The sequence below is a fragment of the Schistocerca piceifrons genome, chromosome 5 (assembly GCF_021461385.2).
Source record: "Schistocerca piceifrons isolate TAMUIC-IGC-003096 chromosome 5, iqSchPice1.1, whole genome shotgun sequence".
Classification (NCBI taxonomy): Eukaryota; Metazoa; Arthropoda; class Insecta; order Orthoptera; family Acrididae; genus Schistocerca; species Schistocerca piceifrons.
Genome location: NC_060142.1, coordinates 552,346,729 through 552,359,156, shown reverse-complemented (window position 1 = coordinate 552,359,156; position 12,428 = coordinate 552,346,729). Strand labels below are relative to the sequence as shown.

Here is a 12,428-nt window from a genome sequence, read left to right as displayed (position 1 = left end):
GAAAGCATTCAGAACTACTTTTCAAGATAAGTCTGTCTGTACCACAGTCAACAAATACATGTGCATCCCAGTCGAGACTTCGTAGGTTTAATCATGTCAAACATATGTTGCATGATCGGGGTACTTCAGCACTGCTGAGTGGAGACATTCTTTGAATGGTTGTACAACTATGAGAGCAGAATCAATTGGCCAGTAGAAACATCTGATGATGAATATGAGTTCACGTAGACTGATTACTCATGCCCAGATAACTTCACAGTCTGACTCAATTTCAACCTCAATAGACATAGATATCATCATTTCTCAGGTTTTGATAAATCATTCAGTGTTGTTAGATGTTTACTGTGACAAGTTTCTGTGCCCTGGACTGTATCAGTGCTATGTTTTATCTGAATCCCAAAGTGAATAAAATTGAGAATCAGTGTTCAGTTTTTTAATGGTGGTTTGGGTTTGAAGAATTATTTAGTTTTAACTAAAAAAACCTAAGGAATTCTGTTTATGAAACACAAATTTTCTGAAATTAAATATATCCAAATAATGTAGCAAAATTTTTAAGGTGCAAATACTAAAGTATAACATATAAATTTATCAATGGAGTGTAGATTATCTGCAATTGAAATGTATGTAGATGAAGTACCAACTCTAAGAAAAGTATCGTACTATCATCATTTGCTATAGTATCAGCAGTTGACTGAATATAGTGATAATCTTGTGCATTGGCTTAGCATCATACTTCATATAATTGGCTGTGTTGTGTAGGGAATAAATCAAAATAATAAGTGACTACAGTATTACAGAATAGTTTGGGAAATATGAGAGCAATTATTACTAGTTAAATTTACTTACAGCTAGATGTTATTTTAATAGAACAGTCATAGAAATAGTAGAAATTAAAATACTTTCTGAAATGTCACACAACCTTGTTTTTCATAGATGCTGCTCATTTGTCTTTTCTTCTGGGACGGTCACTATTACCTTCAGTAACATCACATTGTGTGTCTCATAACATATAACTATTGTGCTGTATTATCACCAAAATATTTGTCACAAAAAGAAACTCAATCTGCGTTCATCATTTCACGGTCTTTTACTACTTTCAAAAAATGAAATTTATATACCTCTGTTTTCTAGGTTTACGTGCAATGTTTGCTGCTCGCTGCGAAGAGTATGTAACCCAAGTGGATGACTTACATTCTCAGTTAGCGGCTGCAGAGGAAGAAAAGAAAACTCTAAATCAGCTTTTACGGTTAGCTGTGCAGCAGAAACTTGCACTTACGCAACGCCTTGAGGAACTAGAGGTTTGTTTTAAGTTGAATTGGTATGCCTTGTATTTAGTGCAATATTGTAGTGTGGTTGCTTTAAGGTTTTGTTTGTTGATATTATTTTCTGTATTTTGTAATTAACTACAGTGAGTCATTTTTAACATCCCCACCCTTTTCTCCTTCTTCATCTTTTTTTTCTTCCTTATCTTTTTCGCCTTCTTCACCTTTCTTTTGTTTCCTCTGCTTTATCAGAATCTTTATTCCTAAAGGTTTAGACATTTCTAGGTTATCTTTTCTAACTTAGTTTTATTTTACTGTCAATTATAATGGAAAGTTCTGGACAGAATGTGAATAAAGGAAATCATAAGTTGCCAGTTCAGTTGGTGAACACACAAACAAAACTGAAAACACTGCTAAGCTTTTCTACAATGCTCGAGTCAAGCTAAAGCGCCATGGCAATGTAGTCAAATGGTGCTATGTAACTGCACTGTGTGTGTGTGTGTGTGTGTGTGTGTGTGTGTGTGTGTGTGGGCGGACACGCGCGCGCGTACTGCTAAGCTTTTCTACAATGCTCGAGTCAAGCTAAAGCGCCATGGCAATGTAGTCAAATGGTGCTATGTAACTGCACTGTGTGTGTGTGTGGGGGGGGGGGGGGGGGGGGCGCAACGGTGGTTGCTGTGTAAGAACACAAGTGTGAACACCCTAACTTTTGACACATTGTGGATTTATTGGTTATTTTTCTTTGAATACTGTTAAATGTAACGTAGATGCTGCTATCTGAAAGATGAGGCACTTAAATCCGCTGTGCTACTGCTCCTCTAGACTCCATGAAACTTGGCAACAGATTTGTGAGCACACCTCCAGTTGCACACGTTTTAAGGAACTTTTGTGCATGCTCCCTGGCCCAACATAGATCCTGCTAAATGAGAGCACACTCCTCAGATATGCTAATTCACTCACTATATAATGTAGTAAAATTAGATCGAACACCAATATATGTTAAAGTTGTACTGACAGTAAACCTATTTTGTGAGTTTCTGAGTGAGTTACAGTATGTTAAGTTATGAATTTTATCATACAGTAATCCATTTGATTCTCAGTAAAATGCGGTTTGGCTCCCTGTTGAGCACAGCTTCTTCTGCCGCCTAGTTTGCAGCCCTTCATGCTTGTTATCACCTTGGTGATGTTATGGTGTCTATTACCCCCCATCAGTCTCTGAATGTGGTCCAGGAAGTGATTTTTCATGGGGACTTCATCCAGCAAATCTGGAGCAATGTGGCATTAATTTTGTTCGACATTTGCAGAATGGTCATAAAGACAACCACACTGATAACAGTTCCTTTATTCTGGCTTTCGAGGGGTATCTTCCCAGAGAAGGTGAAGGTTATTACCAATGTGAAATGAAGCTGTACGTCCCATCACCCATGAGGTGCTTTTGTTGCTTGGGTCTTGTGCATACGTCTTCCCACAGGACAGCAGACCCTCTGTGTGGTGATTGTGGCCACCTACTCCATGAGGGCAGCCCCTGTGTTCTTCCACCTGTGTGTGTCATCTATCATGTCTGCCACTCTCCACACTTGCCAGATTTTCCAGTTTATAAGAAAGAGAAGAAGATACAAGAGTACAAGCAGTAAACTGCTTGAGAGGATGGGTAACTTCCGATTATGTTGGGTACTCAAATCTCTGGGCCTTTTGTCACCATATGAGTATGACTTCCAGGAAGGATGATCTACAACTAACCATTTACTCAGATTGGAAACAACAGTCTGACAGCCTTTTACTAACCACCAGCATCTTGTCACAGTCTTCTTTGATCTTCATAGGGCATATGACACAGCTTGGCACTGTCACATTTTAGTTACCCTCTATCGCTGGGACTTCTGTGGTCCTCTTCTAATTTTTATCTGCAAGTTTTTATCCCATTGGCTCTTCCAGGTTTGAAGTGACACTTCACTCAGAACGCCTTTGGATCCATCAGAACGATATCCCCCAGGGTTACGTGTTAAGTGTCACACTCTTCCTCATTGCCATCAATCATCTTGTAAACTCTGTTGGGCTTCTGGTTACCCCGGCATTGTATGTTGACAATTTTTGCATCTGTTGCAGCTCCCACACTGAACACTAGCCCCAAGATGCTATCCTATGGGCCTCTGCATTGGCCCTCTCTCATGGCTTCCAGTTTTCTCCCTCCAAATAGCGGGTTACACATTTTTGCCATCGACCCACATACACCCCAATCCAGAACTTTATTTAGGTGACCAGCACCTAGATGATCTAGCACAATCCCATTTCTTGGGCCTTGTTTTTGAAAAAAGCCAACCTGCCCAAAAATGGAATGATATCTGTTGTGCTAGTGCTCTCAGTAATAAACTCCTCTGGAAAGAAGTCCACTGTCTTACGCCGTCTATGCATAGGTCGTTCTAGACTCACCCATTGTCTTCTCTTGTGTGATGAGCCACTTCCAAAATGTGTCTGTGGGGCGAGATTGACTGTGTGCCATGTATTGGTGGATTGTTCCCTTCTTCCAGATTCCTTGTCTTTAATGTTAGCAGACGATTCACAGGTGGTTGCACTGTCTGTCAGTTTCCCACATGAAAGTTTTCTAAATTTTCAGTTATAAACTTTTGCTGTACTCGTGGAGTTGGGGCAGAGTTGTTGTGGTTGGGACCCCTCTCTGTGTTTTCTAGGTGTGGGACCCATGACCACTCTCGTGGGCAACAACTGATCTTTGATCCCTCTGTTTTCCCAGCTTTTAGATTTGACCTACCTTTCTGTGCCTTCTACTGTGTGTGTTTTTTGCTTCCTCACTTAATAGTTGGACCACTTTGACTGGATCCACCCACTTTTAGTGAACTCCGTAACTTACCCAAGTAACTTTTGGATTGAGGGACTGATTTTCTCGCCGTTTGGTCCCATAGCTCCCCTCGATCAACTGATCAATTAGTAAGTCAAAACTACTTCCAATCACATCAGAATGAATAAGTACAGGTACTGGTCCTGTATGGTTTTCAGTGGGTCTTATACCGTTCTTCCTGCAAAATAGTGGCAAGTTCAGGTAACAATGATGGAGGTGGACAGCGATCACACACCCACCTCTCCAAAATCCACAAAGCCTCAATAATAGTGACTGTGGTGGCCAGGGGAGAAGCGACGGTCCATCGGCGTGCTCACCAAACCAGTCCTGGATGATGCGACCTGTGTGAACAGGCGCTCTGATGTCTTGGAACAAAGTGTCACCATTGGGGAACAAATGTTGTACTGTGGTATGGATCCAGTCAGCAAAAATGGTCTTATAATTCTTGGCAGTAATGCAATCTTGCAAAATACTCATGAGGCTCGTTGATTACCACCATATGACTGCCCAAATAATCACCAAACTCCTGCAGTGTTTCACTCTGGGCAGCAAGCAGTCTGCATCATAGGCCTGTGATGGCATACATCAGATGTAAAGTTGGAAACAGTATGAAACAAGACTCATCCAACTGAATGACACTCTTCCATTGCTCTATAGTCCAGGTTTTATGTTTTCTTAGTCTAGGCATTTACATCACTGACATGTGGTTTTGGAATTCCAGCCCACCATGCGATTTCCATCTTATGGAGCTCCATTTGTACTATTTTGGTGCTGACAGGGTTTGTGAGTGCGATATTCAGTTCTGCAGGGATTTTTGCAACTGCCGTCCTCTTTATTTTTCATCACAATCCTCTTCAATGACTATCTATCATGATCACTCAACACACACTTTTATGCACATTGTGACTTCGCGGATGTTTTTTTTCTGCTTTTCCTGCATGCATTATGGTTCTTCAGTATGGTGCGTCTTGAAACACCAAACACTTCAGTTACCTTGGGCACAGAGGTACCCATACTATGAGTGCCAACAGTTTGCCCCCGCATTCGAATTCCCATAGCTCCAGCATAACAAAATTTTTAAATTTATGTCCATTAGATGTGCTGTTTCTTTGGATTCTATATATTTTTTTTATATATTTCTATACATGGGGGGATGTTGCAGGAGCATTCCCAGAAAACTAAATATGAAACTATTGAAAAGCAAATCTGATGTGTTGGAAATAGAAGTTTCATAAAGCAGACTTAAAAAAACTGCTTATAGAATACCTACTGCAATTGTCTGCAATAAATATTATATTTTTATGGATAGAGCAGTTATTCATTTTTTTTTTTATGTGAAAACATTAGCTGGTGGACTGAAAAACTGTTTGAATTATGTTGTAAATCTTGTGCAGTTACAGAACTTCTGTTACATGTGTATATCCTCCAAGAAATGAATCTAAATCTGCAGTTTAGCTGAAGCTGGAAATAAAATGATTGAGGAGAAGGAATGAAAACAAAATGGAGTGAAGATTAATTTGAGGGAGATGCATAATCATTATTTACAGGAGTTCAAACAGTGGTTCCCCTTGTAGACTTTCTTAATCTTGTTTATTTACATATGTTGAACTTCACTTTCTTTTGAACTGTTGTGTATAAGTAAAATTTTTAGTGGGATTTTCTTCATATACATTGATTTTATGTGATGTGCTTGCGTTTGAAGATTAAGTGTGGTGCAGTTTCATCCTACACAGTCTGCACTTAGGAACTTGTCATTGGGAGCTCCAATGTTAGGTGGGTGATGGAGCCTGTTAGGGATATGGAAGCTAAGGACAGGAAGAAAGCCGTTGTGCACTCCGTGTGCATACCGGGGGAGTCATCCAAGTTGTGGAAGGGGTCCTTCTGGGTGCCATGTAGGGTACAGGGTGCAGCCAACTGCAGGTGGTGGCTCATGTCGGCACTAATTACGTGTTTCGCTATGGATCAGAAGAGAGTCTCTCTTGTTTCCGGCAGCCATCTGAGATTCTGTCTGGTTTCCGGCAGCTATCTGAGTTGGTGAAGACTGCCAGTCTTGCTAGCGAGATGAAGGCAGAGCTCACCATCTGCAGCATCATCGACAGCACCAATTGCGAACCTTTGGTACAGAACCGAGTGGAGGGTCTGAATCAGAGGCTCAGACAGTTCTGTGACCATGTAGGCTGCAGATTCCTTGACTTGCACCATATGGTGGTGGGGTTTCGATTTCCGCTAAATAGGTCAGGTGTCCACTACACACAGGAGGTGGCTACATGGGTAGCAAGGGCTGTGTGGTGTGAACTGGGCAGTTTTTTAGGTTAGACAGTCTTGGGAAAGATCAAAAAGGGCTCCAGTCTCAAAGGGTACAGGGCAAAGAAATGACGAGAATCAACCAAGCACCAGTCAGTATTGTAGTTGTAAATTGTCGTAGCTGTGTTGGAAAAGTACCAGAGCTTCAAGTGCTGATAGAAAGCACTGAAGCTGAAATCGTTATAGGAACAGAAAGCTGGCTAAAGTTGGAGATAAATTCTGCCGAAATTTTTCCAGAGGCGCAAACCGTGTTCAGAAAGGATAGATTAAATAAAGTAGGTGGTGTTGTGTTTGTGTCTGTTGGTAGTAGTTTATCATGTAGTGAAGTTGAAATAGATAGTTCCTGCGAATTACTATGGGTGGCGGTTATACTCCATAGCTGTACCAAAATAATAATTGGCTCCTTCAACTGACCCCCCAACTCAGATGTTATAATAGCTGAACAGTTCAAAGAAAACTTGAATCTTATTACAAATAAGTACCCCACTCATACAGATATAATTGGTGGAGACTTCAGTCTACCCTTGATTTGTTGGCGAAAATACATGTTCAAAGCCGGTGGTAGTCAGAAAACATCCTCCGAAATTGTACTAAATGCTTTCTCTGAGAATTACTTTGAACAAGTAGTTCATGAGCCCACATGAAATGTAAATGGTTGCGAAAACACACTTGACCTCTTAGCCACAAATAATCCTGATCTAATAGAGAACGTCATGACGGATACAGGGATTAGTGAACACAAGGTCATTGTAATGAGGCTCAAAACCATATCAACCAAAACCACTAAAAATAATGTAAAATTTATCTATTTAAACAGCAGATAAAAATTCGCTTGATGCCTTCCTAAAAGAGTGTAATCATTCCTTCCAAGCTAATTATGTGCGTGTAGGCCAGATATGGCTCAAATTCAAAGATACAGCCATAGATAGATTCATACTGCATAAGTTAATAAGAGACGGGACTGATACACCATGGTACACAAAACACGTCAGAACACTGTTGCAGAAGCAACGAAAAAAGCATGCCAAATTCAGAAGAATGCAAAATCCCCAAGACTGGGTAAGTTTCACGGAAGCTCAAAATTTAGTGTGGATGTCAATGCAAGATGCTTTTAATAGTTTCCACAGTGAAACATTGTCTCAAAATATGGTAGAAAACCCAAAGAGATTCTGGTCGTATGTAAAGTACAGGTGTTGTGAAACAACTCAAATCACTTAAGAAAGGAAGTCTTCCGGTCCAGATGGTATACCAGTCAGGTTCCTTTCAGAGTATTCAGACACAATAGCACCTTTCTTAGCAATCATATACAGCCTCTCACTCGACGAAAGGTCTGTTCTTAAAGACTGGAAAGTAGCACAGGTCACATCAATATTCAAGAAAGGAAATAGGAGTAACCCATTGACTTCAATTTGCAGTAGAATTTTGGAGCATATACTGTACTCTAACATTTTGAATCACCTTGAAGAAAATGACTTACTGATACATAATCAACACGGATTCAGAAAATATCATTCTTGTGCAACACAGCTGGCTCTTTATTCCCATGAAGTAATGAGTGCTGTCGACAAGGGATCTCAGATCAATTCTATATTCCTAGATTTCCAGAAGGCTTTTGATGCCGTTCCTCACAAGCGACTATTAATCAAATTGCATATGTACAGAGTATCATCTCAGTTGTGTGACTGGATTCATGATTTCCTCTCAGAGAGGTCACAGTTTGTAGTGATGGATGGTAAATCATCGAGTAGAACAGAAGTGATATCTGGCGTTCCACAAAGTAGTGTCATAGGCCCTCTGCTGTTCCTGATTTACATGATCCGAGCAGCCCCCTTAGATTGTTTGCAGATGACACTGTAATTTACCGTCTAGTAAAATCACCAGACGATCAATTCCAATTACAAAATGATATAGAGAGAATTTCTGTATGGTGCAAAAAGTGGCAATTGGCACTAAACAAAGAAAAGTGCAAGGTCATCCACACGGGTACTAAACGAAATCCGATAAATTTTGGGTATACGATAAATCGCACAAATCTAAGGGCTGTCAATTCGACTAAATACCTAGGAATTACAATAATGAGCAACTTAAATTGGAACGACCACAAAGATAATATTGTGAGAAAGGCAAAACAAAGACTGTGCTTTGTTGGCAGAACACTTACAACATGCGACAAACCCACTAAAGAGACAGCCTACATTGCACTTGTCCGTCCTCTGCTGGAATAGTGCTGCGCGGTGTGGGATCCTTACGAGGTAGGATTGACAGAAGACATCGTTAAAGTGGAAAGAAGGGCAGCTCGTTTCATGTTGTCGCGCAACAGGGGCGAGTTGAGGTGGCAGTCACTGAAACAAAGGTGGTTTTCTTTGCAGCAATATCTATTTATGAAATTTCAATCACCAACTTTCTCTTCTGAATGCGAAAATATTTTGTTGACACCCATCTACGTGGGGAGAAATGATCATAATAATAAAATAAGAGAAATCAGAGCTCGAATGGAAAGATTTAGGTGTTCCTTTTTCCCATGCACCATTCGAGAGTGGAATGGTAGAGTAGTAGTATGAAAATGGTCCGATGAACCCTCTGCCAGGCACTTAAGTATGAATTGCAGAGTAACTATGTAGATGTAGATGGACTTCTTTCCCTATACCCACTATATGGAAGTATTTTCTGAAGTTCCTATGACCAATCATTAATCCTACCACGAGTTTAATCTTCCTTCTTTTCAAGCCCAGGATTGTAGAAGTTCTCTTAAAACATTGTTTTGACATAATTAGCTGGTTATGTCATTGCTTTTTGGTTCTTATTCCAGTATTGTGCATGCTGCTTCCTGACCCAGGTACGTATTTTTGATTTTACCATCACTTTATCGATATCAGTTTATGTGTTCTTAAATAATATCCTGATTCAGTCTTCCGGTGCTTTCTACTTTAATTTTTTTTTTTCATTTTTCAAGATGCATTGAAGCAGCTAGATGCTATTGCCTAGTCACCTGGCATTTCCCCTACCATTCCTATGTCTACCACAATCATTAGATTAGTGAGAGAGTCTAGATACCATAAAAGTTTCGTAGTTTTAGACTGTATGCTATTGCTGCCCCTAGTGTAACCCAAAGATGTAATGGAGACGTGTTTAGCATGGTCTCCATCCCAACAATGGACATGTTGCTAATTCTGCCTGTTGTGGCTAAGCAGGCCAGTCTCCACTACTTCCCAAACTACTTAGCAGCCACTGTCTGTTCTACTTTATTCCACCATACTCTACTCCTATAAATTATCACAGTTTTATTACAGAGGTTTATATCCAATACATGTTCCTGGAACTTAGACACAGAGCTGCACTGAAATGTTTAATTTGTTTATTTTGGGTCTACTCTATCTCGTTGTGTAATATACTCTCTGTGGTCACCTGTTTCATAAAATTAATTGCTACCTGAACTGGCTAATAAAAGCCACATAACTGTGCTTCTGGTCTTCTCGTTCACAGTATCATCAATGCTAGAGGCTGAAAGAAAGCTGGTATCCTTGATTTTGTGTATTGAGCGACAATATTTCTTCTTTCAACACCAATCTATTCAAACTTACTTATGTCTAAAAACAAAGATGATGTGACTTACCAAATGAAAGTGCTGGCAGGTCGACAGACACACAAACAAACACAAACATACACACAAAATTCAAGCTTTCGCAACAAACTGTTGCCTCATCAGGAAAGAGGGAAGGAGAGGGAAAGACGAAAGGATGTGGGTTTTAAGGGAGAGGGTAAGGAGTCATTCCAATCCCGGGAGCGGAAAGACTTACCTTAGGGGGAAAAAGGGACGGGTATACACTCTCACACACACACACATATCCAGGATAATGTACAACAATGTACAATGAGAATACTTTCTGGTGATCAAAATGACCAAGAATGGAAGTTAGAATGACAATTCTTCAAACTTCTTTTTTCCTTGCTTCTGTTACATCCTATTGTTATTGTGAGTGCCGTTCTTTTGTAGCTGCAACACACCTCCAGGCCCTGAGGTCTAGGAACAAGCAGCCCCAGCAGTTGGACATGCTAAACTCGTCGTTGTGTCTTGCAGAAAAAAATGCTATCAGAAACTTAACTACTAATAAAATCATTCATTAAATCTCACAATCATCTTTCATGGGTTAGGAGGACTGAGAATGTAACCCATCATTTTCCCTAAATGCCACCCTCTCCCTTCCCCCCTTACTCCCTCTGAAGCTACCTTCTTGCATTTTTGTTATACACAGGTGTAGCAAATTTTATGATTTTGTGCTATATTTAGGATTAATAACAATAAAGCATGACTGAACAGCTGAACATTCAAGTGAACTGTATTAATATAAAATATTACCCATAACAAATAAATCTATCATTGTAGTAAATAAATTACAAGTTATATAAACTGTCTACAATAACTGAAAGTAAAATGAAATCTATGCCTTATAGATGTTCGTGGCAACTATGGTACATTTGTTTTAGTGTGACATTTAATAAAGAACAGATGTATTTGTTCCTCATAAATTATTAATAGTGCATAAATTACTAACTAGAAATAAAAGAAAAAAGGGCTCCAACTAAGAGTTGAAAAAAATGTCTCTTTCCAGATACTTTGTTAATATTATAATTTTACTTTGCGTTTCCTTGATTTGAGCAAAGCAAACTGATTGATTATGCCACTGAAGACCAATTGAGAAGCTGTGTTGTATTCTATAGACAAGATAGCAAAATTTGACATCTAGTTACGGCCATAGTTGACTTTCATTTGTTGAAACTGTGTTCACAAGATGCCACAATCACTGACATTGTCATAAATATAATAAAAGCTGCATCCAAAAAGCCGTGTCAGTGCTTTTCATCAGCTGTTCCAACTGGAACTTGACAGCAGCTACACTATGGGATCTAAAGTATCCGGACACCCCCACAAACATGTTTTTCATATTAGGTGCACTGTGGTGCAACCTACTGCCAGGTACTGCACATCAGTGACCTCAGTAGTCATTAGATATCATGAGAGAGCAGAATGGGGTGCTAAGCGGAACTCGCAGACTTCTAATGTGGTCAGGTGATTAGTTGTTACTCATGTCATACGTCTGTCCGCGAGATTTCCGCACTCCTAAACATCCCTAGGTCCACTGTTTCCGGTGTGATAGTGAAGTGGAAACATGAAGGGACATGTACAGCACAAAAGCGTACAGGCCGACCTTGTCTGTTAACTGACATAGACTGCCGACTGTTGAAGAGGGTAGTAATGTGTAATAGGCAGACATCTATCCAGACCATCACACAGTAATTCCAAACTGCATCAGGATCCACTGCAAGTACTATGACAGTTAGGCGGGAGGTGAGAAAACTTGGATTTCATGGTCTAGTGGCTGCTCATAAGCCACACATCATGCCCGTAAATGCCAAATGACACTCCCCTTGGTGTAAGGAGCATAAACACTATTGAACAGTGGAAAAACATTGTGTGGAGTGACAAATCATGTTACACAATGTGGCGATCCGATGGCAAGGTATGGGTATGGCGAATGCCCGGTGAACATCATCTGCTACCGTGTGTAGTGCCAACAGTAAAATTTGGAGGTGGTGGTGTAATGATGTGGTCGTGTTTCTCATGTAGGGGGCTTTCACCTCTTTTTTGTTTTGCGTCTCACTATCACAGCACAGCCCTACATTGATATTTTAAGCACTTTCTTGCTTCCCACTGTTGAAGAGCAATTCAGGGATGGCGACTGCATCTTTCAACATGATCGAGCGCTTGTTCAGAATGCACGGCCTGTAGCTGAGTGGTTATGTGACAGTAACATCCCTGTAATGGACTGTCCTGCACAGTGTCCTGACCTGAATCCTATAGAACACCTTTGGGATGTTTTGGAATGCCAACTTCATGCCAGGCCTCACCAACAGACATCAATACCTATCCTCAGTGCAGCACTCTATGAAGAATGGGTTTCCATTCCCCAAGAAGCCTTCCAGCACCTGACAGAATGTATGCTTGCGAG

The 12,428-nt window shown here is 40.3% G+C and overlaps 1 protein-coding gene across 1 annotated transcript in view; it reads left to right on the top strand.

The window, feature by feature from the left end:
• LOC124797925 (protein bicaudal D) overlaps positions 1–12,428 on the top strand; it is a 115,604-nt gene that overhangs the window by 81,600 nt on the left and 21,576 nt on the right. Inside the window, exon 12 of the mRNA XM_047261057.1 lies at positions 1,132–1,298. Within this exon, the coding sequence (XP_047117013.1) occupies positions 1,132–1,298 (167 nt within the window). The remainder of the gene's footprint in view (positions 1–1,131; positions 1,299–12,428) is intronic.